The 12,743-nt window shown below is 47.5% G+C and overlaps 2 protein-coding genes across 14 annotated transcripts in view; both read right to left on the bottom strand.

The window, feature by feature from the left end:
* Window positions 1–4,040: 4,040 nt before the first annotated feature.
* Window positions 4,041–6,747, bottom strand: RPE (ribulose-5-phosphate-3-epimerase). The gene is made up of 6 exons (XM_021532509.3): window positions 6,602–6,747; window positions 6,405–6,484; window positions 6,189–6,328; window positions 5,546–5,680; window positions 5,317–5,403; window positions 4,041–4,906 (listed from the first exon to the last, which is right to left on the bottom strand). The coding sequence occupies exons 1-6, from the start codon at window positions 6,721–6,723 to the stop codon at window positions 4,784–4,786; spliced, it is 687 nt and encodes a 228-aa protein (XP_021388184.1). The 5' UTR covers window positions 6,724–6,747; the 3' UTR covers window positions 4,041–4,783.
* Window positions 6,748–7,041: 294 nt separating this feature from the next.
* Window positions 7,042–12,743, bottom strand: part of UNC80 (unc-80 subunit of NALCN channel complex) — a 127,855-nt gene continuing 122,153 nt past the window's right edge. For all 13 annotated transcript variants that reach the window (XM_077785173.1, XM_077785179.1, XM_077785174.1 and 10 more), the window contains 3 exons: window positions 12,575–12,686; window positions 11,269–11,456; window positions 7,042–10,237 (listed from right to left, as the gene is read on the bottom strand). In XM_077785173.1, coding sequence (XP_077641299.1) covers window positions 9,968–10,237; window positions 11,269–11,456; window positions 12,575–12,686 — 570 coding nt within the window. In that variant the 3' untranslated portion in view covers window positions 7,042–9,967. The remainder of the gene's footprint in view (window positions 10,238–11,268; window positions 11,457–12,574; window positions 12,687–12,743) is intronic.

The raw sequence follows: 12,743 nt of genomic DNA, 5'->3' as shown, positions 1-12,743 counted from the left end.
TTCATTTCCTAATGCATGCACAGTGAGAAAACAAAGGCAAGTTGTTTAAACTTGCATCTGAATAGCATAGCTTGGAATGTATCTGCAACCCCAAGAGGTATTAACAAAGATTAAACATTGAATGTAGGTGTAATCCATCAACAGGCAGTTTTTCTGTGTAGGACAGTTGAAGGCAATTTAATAGGGGCCTCTGTTTTTCGTGCAGTTTTCTTCCATGTGTAATATCTGGAATGGCACTGGACAGATGACCCAGTTTTAGTGTCAATTTATTTTTTTGGTCAAAATGACAGGAAATACACACTGGGCCTATGAAAACAGTTCAGTAAAGTTTCAACACTACATGCTATTGCTACATTGTAGTTTATTGCACATTCTGATTATTTTTTTAAACACTTTTTTAACACTGGTTTGTCTTAAACTTGAATCTTGCCTCCATGTCTGATACAATAATCTTTGATGCAAGGTTGGTTTTTTAATTAAAAGTTATTTCTATATATGTTGTATATAGTCTGAATTTGATGGCTTTTTAGAAGAAGTAGCAGCAATACTTCCTCTTGGCATAGAGCTCTGCTTGGCGTGCAAGCCCATTACAGCTTTGCTGTGGTGCTGATGCTGTACTTAGCTGTGAGGCCAAGGGCCCTCTCAGTGCAGAGGTGTGTGCTGCCCTCTCTCTTGCCCTGCATGTGCATCTGCTTCCAGGAAAAGCCTTCTGAAAGGTCAGTGTCTCAGATGTTTTGAAGATCTTTTCCATACCCCTACATACCCCTTAGGAAGCCTGACCTGGCCAGCTCTCACCCAGCTTTGTTGTAAGGTGTGGGTTTCCTGTGTTGTCTGATCCCTGGGGCAGAGGGAGGAATTCCTGCACTTTAGGAGAGGGGACAGACCAACTAAACCAGCCAGCCAGGCCAGTTGTCTTCCATGTCCTGAAAGTGCTGCCAGGAAGTGGCAATACAATCCGATATATTACAGGAGGGTTTTTCTTTACTGGAGGGTGGAAACAGAAGGGTGTTAAAAAGGAGGCCAAAGACTCCCCCTGTGTCAGAGGAGCTGGGTTATCCTAGTCTGCTTAGCCTGGGAACCTGCAGAGCATCCCTGCACTGCAGTTCAGGTCCCAGCTGCAGTGCCAAACCATCGTGTGGCTGCAGGGTCAGCCTGGTGTGGGCTAAAGCAGCTGCTGGTGGTGGGTCTGAGCAAGGGGAACCCCATTAGCTGTGTCCCTTCTATGGGCTTGCCAGCCCTTGTGGGAACTTGCTATTGCTTCATGAAGCAGCAAGAAAAAGGGCAGTTAGAGAAAGGCTGAGCAGGCTCAAGACAAAGCAAAATGTCTATTTGGTCCTTACCCCAGTCCACTCACTGCAGAAATCTTTTTTCCAGCAGCTATCTCTCAGCTGGCCAGGCCTGTGACAGCAAATATGGCTGCTGGAGAACAGTGCCAGTACAGGGCTGTTCATGCAGTGGTGGTGCACAGGGCTCTGCCAGCAGCTGAGCAGGATACATGATTGTGGCAGGATCAGGCTGCATTTCCATCACCTGCCCACCTCCAGCATCCCTCCAGCTGGCAGGGCCAGCCGGGCAGTGCTGTGTGCACATGACAAGCGAGGTGGTCCTCAAGAAGCTGCAGACCTGTGCCCTGTCTTCTCTGTTTCCACTTTGTCTTGGCTCCAGACAGAGACACCTGATTTTTCAGCAGCCCCCTTTCAGTACTGGGACAGGGTTAAAAAACTTGATTAAATCAACTTGGTTCCAGGACCAGCCCTGTCCTTTCATTTGTCCCTCCACTACAAGCAGCTGCAATCAGCACTGGTAGGCTGCTTTACTGCCTGCAGCCCATGCCATGCACAGCTGGGCTCCCACCTCCAGGCAGTTCAGTTTTGCATGAGTGTTGGTGTAATGAAGAAGCTGGCTGCAGGCTGAGGCCTCAGGGCCAGGCTCATCCTTGAAGCCATAATATGTGCAGAATCCCCTGCTTGTTTTCATTCCTTTTCAAAGTTTTATACAGAAAATAAAATCCCAGAAAAAACCCAACCTCTCTTTGGCCGTTAAGCTATGAAAACAGCTGTTAGTGCTGCTCCCACTGCTATGGCTGAAGGTATTAAGAGAGTGAGTATGAAAAACCAACTTAAAACCTAATGCAGCAAGGCCCTCCCATGCAAGAAAGTAGGTGTCTCTGCAGCTGCACAAAGCCATTTTCCATGTGCTTTATTTACCATGTTCAGTTGAGGCATTTTTTTAACACCACTTACGTTCTGCTTCCTGCTGCTATGAGGGTTTAAAATGCTTCATCTCTGCATCCAGGATCTTAATGGCATGTAAGTACAAATAAGAATTTTTAAACCCTATTAAAACTAAGCTCTGTGTGCATCTCCTGCAGTGTTTTATCTCACTCAGGGCTGTGGGCTGTACCACTTGTGTAGCACATGTGCAAGCCCAGCGTGACGTAGCTCTGTCCAAGTTATTTCCATCCTGTTTTCAGACAGACCTATGCTGTCAGATCACTCCGGACCACTCTAGACCACACACCTCAATACAACAGGCTGTGCTCTCCCTGACTGCTGAAACCTTATCAGAGGATTGCAACATCTCAAGGGCCTGGGGTTTAGTCAGCCCTGGGGAGACCATGCAAGCTGCTCTCTGGGTTTTCATCCAGTCCTGGGACTCAGGGCTTGTTACTGAGTACAGAGCAGGTGTAAACCAGTCCCAAAGAGATCACTTTGGTAAATGGACACAGGTGAGAAACTGAGAGTCTCAAGCATTAAAACAGGAATACTCATCACTGTGATTTCTTGGTCATGGTCACTAACAGATTTAACCTTAGATCTGTAAAAAGCTGTTGCAGTAGGAGTCATCTGCATAAAACCACTGAGGGGGATTCAGACAGAAGCAATTAAGTAATTTTACTTTGTAACACCTCTCCCACTTCGAGTCAATGCAAGTGCAAACTTACCATCCTTAAAACAACTGCAAAATGGTTACAACCTATGAACAGAGAACATACTTTCCACAAAGCCCAGTACCATCAATTAACTAGCACAACTTGGATGTCACCCCCAAATTAATTAGGAAAACAGAAATAGTTTGATTACCCTTTCAACCCAGCTTACACTCAACTGCAGGAGGTTAGTATACTACACCTGTTGTCCTACTGCTTTCAACAGCAAGAAAAGCCAGACTGCACAACCTGAACTAGCATTTTCATTTCAGCTGGTGGCTGGCCAGTCTGCATTTTAGCTACCACAGCCATGACTGTCATGCATACACTAAACTCTACACTGGTTCTTTCCAGAAGCATGGATAAGCTACTCTAACACACACCCAACACCCTTGGGACTACAGCCTTTATGGCCAAGCTTGCTTTTGGCAAACCCCTTCTGAAAAACCTCAGTACAATAGGTTCAGACAACTCCATTTTTCTTGTGCTAGTTCCCAAATGGGGCTGCAAGTGGAAACAGGAAGAAATTTGTTCACCTAAACCACAATTAACCATGCAGAAAAACAAGCCAAGTCAGCACTTTGAGATACTCCTGCAGTGTCTGAACTAGCCCTAGCTCGTGCTGCTCACCAAGGGCACTGCCCCTCGCTGGGGGCACCTCACAGGGCTCCAAGGGGCTGCAGCTGCTGCAAACAGAACAGACCCAACTCTGGCCCTGTGCAGATTGCAGCTGCTGAGCCTCCTGGCCTGGCCCCCCAAGGCAGGAGACTGCAACTCTTCTGTAATTGCAACTTAAAGGAAAAATGCCACACAGAACACCATGAAATATTTAAGAGCCAGCAATGCTAATTAGAGCCATGGGAGACAAGTCTGCCTGAAAGTGGCCTGCTCAGTCTTCCTCTAGTAACTCTAGTTCCACTGTAACTCACCTTTCATGTGCCCGAATAGGCCAGGCCTGTGGACACAGGAAACCAAAGGACTCATGACTGGTTCCACAAGCTGTTTTACAGACCCATCTGCAGGCATTTCAATCTGCATAGCTCTTCAGCAGGTACCCTTTCTGTGTCACCATCTTAATCATTTACTCAGACACATGTACAAACCGAGGAGATTGTGGAGCAAGAAAAAGCATTTTACTTATCTGAAGAGCATTCTTCTGAGGAATTCCATCACTTCCAGGAATTTCAGACACAGCTGTGTTAACTGGCTATTTGAAAGGTAAGTGAGAAAATATTCCTTACTTCATGATCTAGTAAAGATGCTGCACTGACTTATCTGATGCTGGATTTCTATAGTCTAAGTACTTCCAATGCAATAGAGGCAATTACAGGAACATTTCTACCATCACTGGGATTTTAGCCCTCTTAAGTTGCCTTTTCCCTAAACTTACCCACTTATTTGTGACAGTCAGCTTCAAGAACTTAACACACCAAGGAAGGGGTGTTTAATGCAGTATTGGACAAAGTTTTGTAGGAATGCACAGATCAAATGACAAAATACAGACAGCAGAAGGCAGTTTGATTAAGAGTCTTCCACAAGAGAGATTCTTGCGGTGATGCTACACTCTTCTAGCAAGCAACAAACTGACTGTAGTTCAACCCAGTCAGCATTAGAGGTTGTGCCACAAAATTAGCCTCCACAAAATCAAGAGACAGGTTCAAACCATTGCATTTCCAACCCTGAAAGACAGCCAGAACGTTCCCACTGCTGCTTGCTTCATTGCAGTGAAGGAATGATTCCTCTGTTCAGCAGCAAGAAGTTTCTGTAGTTGGTGTTCATCCAGCCCCCGCTTATGCACGAGAAAAGGGTTCTCCTGCACGCCCAGAGCCTTGCGGAACACGGCTTGGGCAGGTCTCATCGATCCAGGCTGCGCTTCTGGGCTGCTTCTGAACACACGTTCCTCAGGAGGTTGATCACAGACCTGGGGTCTGCGCTCTTCATGATAGCGCTGCCAGACACAATCATGTTGGCACCTGCCTGGGAGACAGCAAACCCCTGCTCAGTCCGTGCCACACAGCCACTGCCTGCAAAGCACCCAGGGAATTCTGGGCTGCTGTGCCAACAGCTGGGACACAGGTGACATAACTGTCACTAACTGCAACCTCAGATCAAGTTCACAATATACAGCTCGTCCCCAAATACATAATTTCTCCAGCACATTGCTCCTATTTACATCAACATAAAAGAAACAATGTTCTTTGGCTTAGGGGAGGCTTCAATAGCTACTATTAAAAAATAGGCACAAAATAAGACCTCAAAAAGATTTTGATGTTAAATGTGTTTTACAGTTCCCTCTGAAAACTAAAAATTTCTCCTCAGCTTTATTTTCTGGGAGTTGATAAGTCTCTCAGCACAGTGACTGAAAATGTTCTGCTGCAAGCTCTTACCTCTGCACACTTATGGATGGTGTCAGGCCCCACTCCTCCATCCACTTCTATATCCAAGGAGGGAAACTGTGTCCTGAGCCACTGAACCTGAGGAACCACATAAAAAGCTGAGCACTGATCTACTACCCTACAGCTTCTCATACACCTAGAAAAGGTTTATCTACTTCACTACTCCCTACTGTTATTTAGCTTTTAGCTCAATAAATAATGAAAGAGAAACACAGTTTACCTTTGGCATCATGTCTTCCATAAATTTCTGTCCTCCGAACCCAGGTTCTACTGTCATCACCAAAGCCATGTCTATCTGATTGGCCCAAGGTGCCAAGTGTTCAACTGTAGTGCCAGGCTTGATGGCCAAGCCAACCTGCAAAGGGAAGCCAAATCCAAGGGCACCTTAGGGCAAGACTGGCCTGAGCTCAGTACAGATAGCTAGGAACATATTTACACAACTGTGTAATGGCAGGAAGAACAGGCTTCTTTATTTAAAAATTCCAGATTCATGAAAATTGAAGACTGACTTCATGCACAGTGTGTGTTAGGGCTGCATGTGCCGATCCTAGAGCACCTGAAGTGGCGACAATGAGTTTTCCATAAAATAATGGAATCAAAATACCTTGAGTTGGAAGGCACCTACAAGGTTAGAGCCTTGTCCAAACACACCTGGAGCTCTGGCAGCCTTGGGGCTGTGACCATTCCCTGGACAGCCTGTCCAGTGCCCGCCCACCCTGTGGGGAAGAACTTTTTCCGGACATCCAGCCCAAATCTCCCCTGAGACAGCTGCAGGTTCCCTCAGGTCCTACCACTGGTCACCACAGAGAACCTGCCAGCAAGGCAGCTGTTAGTCAAGCCGAGCACAACGTGTACTCCCTCACCTTCATGCCATTCTCCCGGATGTCCTTTATCAGCGCCCCGGGGTTGTCGGTCGCTTCTAGATGGAAGGTGTACTGGTTTGCGCCGGCGACTGCCATGGGCTTCACCCACTGCTCGGGCTTGGCCACCATCATGTGCATGTCTGCAAGAGGAGAGCGAGCGGGCGGTGGGGCGCGTCCCGCGCCCAGCGGCAGCGCCCCGCAGCCCCCGGCGCTTACCGAAGAAGGGCTCCTGGCCCAGCCGCTTCCGCAGGCTCTCCACGACGGGGTGGCCGAAGGTGATGTTCGGGACGAAGTGTCTTGGGGCCGAAGAGAGAGACGCGCCCGCCCGCAGGTTACCCCGTGCCGGCCGGGAGGAGCGGGCCGTTCCGCCCGCCCCCCGCGCCCCTGCCGCTCCCGCCCGGCCCCGGCGTTACCCGTCCATTACATCCAGGTGCAGGTAGTCGGCCCCGCAGTCCAGCATGCGGCTGCACTCGGCGCCCAGCGCCGCCAGGTCGCTGTTGAGGATGGAGGGCCCGATGCGACACCCCGACGCCATGGCTGCGGCCGCGGCGGCTGCCGGGACGGCGGGCGGGCCGGGGCGGCGCCCCCGCCATCTTGGGCCGCTGCTCCGCCCTGCCGGCCCGCAGGGGCGGGACTAAGAACATCAGTAGTGGTCATAACCCTTGTGTGGGCGCTTTCTAGCTCCCGACCGAGTGTGTTTTGTGCCCCCCAAAGCACCGGTCCGCCCCCCCGCGCGGGGCTGGGAGCAGGAGGGTAAACATGAACACGTCGGTATCCCGGAACAGAACCGCGCATGAAACCCCTCAGAGCGCCGGGCACCGACCGCGTTACGCAACACGCTCGAACACAGAACTCTGTCCTTTGCCGTCGTTCCTCTGTATTTAATCCTCGGGACAACGTTTGCATAAAATGCTGAGGCAACGGGACCGACTGACACGCGGACAAGACGGGCACAGCCGCACATTGCTGAACACGACATGCGCTTAAGGCGAGGTCTAACACTATGGACAGCAGCAGCGTGTGTCTTCAGAGCAGAAATAACACCGCTTCTGGAACAGAGATACCGGAGGAAAGCACGAACCACCTAAAGTACTTGGTATGCCGCTCATCAGGACGGCATTAATTGCAGCTGATGGGACAGTAAAACGCAGCAGTCAGGCTGACGGGCTGGCCTGGCTGTGCCACCTCTGAGCACTCATCCCACAAAAGCAAAGCCAGCTGCCCAGCCACCTGCATAAAACTAAATTGCAGAATACATCATTTATAAGTTGCATTGATTTCTAGTAGGGTAGACATTAAAAAGAGGCATTTTAGTCCTTGCTATGGCTTACTACTGTGGATTCACCTGTGGCACTGGAAACTTGAAACTTGAACGTTATATACATGGAATTAAATGAAGTAAATCACAGTTATTTTGTCATCTCTAGAGGAGAGTACTGTGGGAAGGCCTCTACTTTTCATTAAGGAAGATGTTTCCTCATTTTCTGCAGAAAAGGTCGCTCTGTAAAGTGCACCATGAATTCTGTATGTGTTGTGTCCCAGCCGTTTCCTTGGCTCCTGCCTGAAGTTTTCCTCCCCCCAGACTGCCAGTGACCAAGCCTACCTTGGGACTTGAAAGCAAAGCTGTGGGTTTTTTCCTCATTTGTGCGTCAATGTTAATAATAAATCTTAACATCTGGAATTCAGCAATTCTTGGAGTGACCTCTGAGCTAGGAGCTAATCTAAAGCAGCATCCTACAGGTAGCTGGCACAGGCTCCAGTGCACTAAGGAGATAAAAGCAGTACAGCATGTTTTGATCAGCAGAGGAAACAGTTTGTTATCCAGGACATCTGCTGGGACACTTTCACCTCTTACAAGACCAAGAACCCTTTGGAGCTGCATTAGAGCACCACCTGTATATCACATAGCCCCAGATATGTGGGGGATAGAGGTGGTGAACTATAAAAATAGTTTGTTTTCCAGCCCTGCTGTTCCCAAGACATGCTGAGATTCTCTTTCTCTCACCAATGGAGTGGTAGCAGAGCACGCTCAGCACCTGGGACAAAAATGGCTTTTTCTCTCTTCAGAGGTTTAATGTGACTGAGTTCCCTGCCCAGACTGGTGTGCACAGCTCCTGTCAAATGTGAGCATCTGGCAAATGCCAGGCAGCGCAGCCTAAGGCTCCGTGGGCTTCACAGGCTGAAACCTGCTGCCAGGTGTGTGGTTAATGCTCTTAGCCCCAGGAAAACCCACGGGCTGCACTAAGCAGCAAGGCAGCCTCCAAAGGGTAGCACTGCAACAGCTACTGCAGAGCCCCTGAGGAGAGCTGCAAGTCCTTTCTTTGGAGATGGCTACAAGGATACCATTTCCCTCCTTAGTAAGGCTGGTTTATGATGTGTGTGTCAAAACTGCAAGCCCTCAGAAGCCAAAGTGGTAATGAGCACATTTTAGATACTCTCAGGATGATCCAAAACATTTTCCTCTGCACAATAACGGCATGATTATAAACTCCAGTTAGTCTAACATGAGCCAAAAAAGGCAGTGTATGATTCCCAAGGGTATCTTTGGGCATTGCTTATGATTTCATGGTTTGTTTCACAGCTATTTTGCAGTTTGCCTGTCAGCAGCTAATGGCTAAATTCACAATTCAGTGTAATTCCATGATGCTGCAGAAAAACCCTTGAACTCAGCTGTGACTTCAGCTGATCCCCCCAGGGATCTCCACCTTCTATAAATGTTACATACATTTATCTAACACTTGCAGCCATGAACGTTACATACATAAAATGGAACCTTTTAAAATACAATCTCAGCATGCCAAAAATAGATTATTTCATCAAGTGTCTGCCCTGCAATATCCATTTTTTGTTTACAATGTACATATATATTTATATATATATATATAGTGACATGAAAATACCATATATAAATAATTTAAATCCCTCTACATACATCCAACAGCATCAGGGGAGCAGTTGCTTGGGACCAGAAGGTCCACACATTCCAGATGCAGTTTCTTGGAATATTTTTTTAAACTCTGGAGATGAATAGCTCAGTACATTAAAGCAGGAGAATGTGGGTTATTTATACCACCTGCAGACCACTCAGCCCCTGCCCAGCTGTGTCTGTGGACAGCACATGCATTCCTGCTTATGCTATATACTGTATTTAGTTTTACAGAGAAAATATTTTTGTAGCACAAGGGCAATATTTTACAGAGTGGAATGGAACTAACAGACAAAAATAAACTCAACTAAAGTCTGCAGTGCCAAAAAAAAAAAAAAAAAAAAGTCTAATTGCTTTATGGCGCTTATTTGTTGTTCTGCATGTTAGAAACAATGGTCCCAGGCTTGAGAAAATCAAGCTTTAGATTGGTACGTTCTGTCAGTGTTTTCACTGTTTTCAAAGTGTAAGAGCCTTGGATTCAGCTGCTGTGCTACAAAAATAAATCTCAGGCACAGTCTCAGAAGAGACTTCTCTGTCTCACACAGTCCAACTGCCCATTACCCAGTGAGGCTGCTGGTCACAGTACATGGCTGCCAGATCAGGGCTCTGTGGACCACGTCTGCCTACACACCCCTGTCCTGAGAATTCTGTACCAATTCTTGGGTCCTGTGGTCCTGCCCTGAACTGAAATGAGATCTCACAAATAGGAATGTGCCAGTCTATAGCACCTGGCTGATAGCTATTTCCTGCTTTTGGATAATAAAGTGCTTTTGCTTTAATTAGTTACTATTTAGCAGGGAACTCTAAGGAAAGGTAAACACTTCCTCCTCCCACTACTGTACTTCCCTATGAGTTAAACGTGAGATTCATCGAGATCAACATCCGTCTCCCCAAGCTCCACGTGCGTGAAGCTGAAGTGAGTGGCCAGCAGAGGATTCTCCATGCCGTTGTCCTCACTGATGTGCAGCACAGTGTCCCCATGCTGCAGCAAGCTGGTGGTCTCCAGGCCAGTGTAGTCCTCGGTGTCAGAGAGCTGGGTGGGAGGGGTGCTCTGTGCTGTTGCTGGCCGGGATTCCAAGCCCTCCTCTTTCTCCTTCTCCTCCTCAGCAGAGAGTGCCTCGCTCTGCAGTTGAGGACAGTTGGTGGTCAGGCTCAGAGAAAGCAGGAGGGAGAGGGGGGAAAAAAGGAAAGGAAGGTCTATAAAGTATTTTCTCATTCAGATACACATTTTACCATAAAGAACCAGTCACTTGCAGATATTAAATCCCTTAAAATTATACTTAACAATATACTTTTGCTGGTGAATCAAATTTACATCACAGATCAGAAAGGTTATCTGATTTGAGTCATTAACACTCCCTCATTTAAATCTTTTTAGCATATGGCTTCAAATGGAGAGTAGGTTTACATTAGATATTAGGAAAAAACCCTTTATACTGAGGATAGTGAGGCACTGGAAAAGGTTTCCCAGAGAAGCTGTGACTGCCCCATTCCTGGAAGTCTTCAAGGCCAGGCTGGATGGGCTTGGAGCACCCTGGGCTAGTGGAAGGGGGTGGAATGAGTCCAAACCATTCTGTGATTCATTCTATGATTCCAAAGACAGAGATCATGCATTTGTGCAAAGGACATAACCTCAAATGACACTGGATATCTGGGTGTATAAAAGTTATCTCAGTGTCACTGATGTGCTGAAGGGATGACTGGGATTGTCCCTGCACAATCCTCAGTGGGGACCAACACAGAAATATGTTGGACAAGCAATTTCTTTTGCAATGTGATGCTTAAACAGTCCTGAGGCTTTGATGGATTCCTCCCTAAGGGGGCATCTTTCAGGGAGCAAGCTGTGAAAACCTGTTGAGGACAGCTTGCCTTGGTGATTGGGTCCAGAAGGACACTGTATGATGGGAAGATGGAAAGGGAAGATACAGAAAATAGATTTTCAAATTAAGAATTGTTGCATTGACCTGGAAAGGAATGGCTTTATAGAAGCAGGGGGCTTGACAGCAAACAATCTAAAGAATAGCCACACAGGAGAGTTTGCTGTCTTTACCCTGTTTCCAGCTTTCATCACAGTGCTGTAATGCACCCAGCACCTCCCCGTGCCTGGGACGGAGCAGCGGAGGGACAAGGCTACAAGCCCAGCAGTGACATTACCTGGCTGTGAAGATCAGCCACAACGATGGCAGGAGAGGAAGTCAGCACAGGTTTGCTGAGGGGCTCCTGCTGGCCGCTGGCCTGGGGGCTGCTGTGGCTGCAGCCCGGCTGCTGCGGCGGGTCCACGGCACCCGCTGGGGGTGCCTCAGGCTGGGCTTCGGTGAACGTCACCGACCGCTTCTGCTCCGCTGCAGGGTGCAAAGCCCAGAAAACTCAGGGTTACAGTTGGGAAGAAATACACGAGAAAAGAAGAGAGATAATCCCTGCGGGTTTTACAATTAAGACAGGATTTGTGGTTCCTTCCATCGTTACAGAAGCTGTCTAATCAGCATCTAATCTAAAAGTCTTTTACCCTGGGTTTCCAATACAGCAAGACTCTGGGATCTCCTGGAGTCTAACCAGCACACCTGTCCTTGTCATGGCTTGGTGAGAAAAATACCACCCATAACATCTTTCCATTCCAGAAGAATACACTGCGTTCAATTCCCATGTGATGCCCTCAAATAAAAAAGAAAAACTGGCATGCAAAAAGATAAGAGAATTGCCCAAGGTTTTGCTGAAAATCTAAAAAAAAGGTGCAACAGATAACCCCTCATTCCTGCAGACCAAGTCCACTAGCCAGGAATAACAGAACAGTTTTTATTCAGTGTAAATACTGCTAGACTAAAAACTTAAGAGTAAAACTGATATTCCCACTCCTGCTTTTAATAATTTTTTGTTAACTTTTCTGTTTCAAACATCTCCAGCATTGGTGTTGCCCCATCACACTCCTGCTGAAACCCAGCAAGTTCACAAGTAACCTTTGCTATTGGAGATGTTTCCTCCAAAGCTCACTGCTCACTTCAGATGGTACAGAATACAGCCACCTGCTCAGCTTGGCAGTGCTGACTCCTGGAAACATACAGCACAGACTGAAACTGTCCTACATTCATTTCCATATACAGCCCTTAGACCAGTCCTTCTTTCTCCTCCTCTCAATAGCATCTTCCAAACTTGCACAGCTGGAGGTTTTGGATGAGGTATCCTGACTAGAGGAAACCCATCCCCTAAATTCTCCACAACTCTTGGAAACAAGATCATTCATTGTCCATGTCCTGTTTGACCTTGAAAACCTCTGGAGAAACCATCAGAGTGTTTTGAGGGCGTGGATTTCTGATAGGATATCCGTGCACTAGGAAAAAGTATAAAGCTGCTGGGACTTCACTTTAATGTAAGCTAGTAACAACCTACTATTCCTTTAAGCTAAAACACAACATTTTCTACTTTCCAGTGTGAGTCTAACTCTGGAAATGCAGCAGTGCCCTACCGCAGGGCTTTGGCTTTGGCTGGATGCTCCGTCTCGTGGTTGAAAGCCGAGCTCCGTGACGGCTCCGAGGTTCGGTTTGAGTCTTCTGACGTGACAGCAGCGGTCGTCGAAGCTAAACATTGGAACAGAGAGTTAGGCTGATGTATGGTCACATATTGCACAGCTTCTG

Source organism: Lonchura striata, chromosome 8, assembly GCF_046129695.1.
Source record: "Lonchura striata isolate bLonStr1 chromosome 8, bLonStr1.mat, whole genome shotgun sequence".
Classification (NCBI taxonomy): Eukaryota; Metazoa; Chordata; class Aves; order Passeriformes; family Estrildidae; genus Lonchura; species Lonchura striata.
Note: the sequence above shows the minus strand (reverse complement) of the source record. Positions and strands in the feature narration are given on the sequence as shown.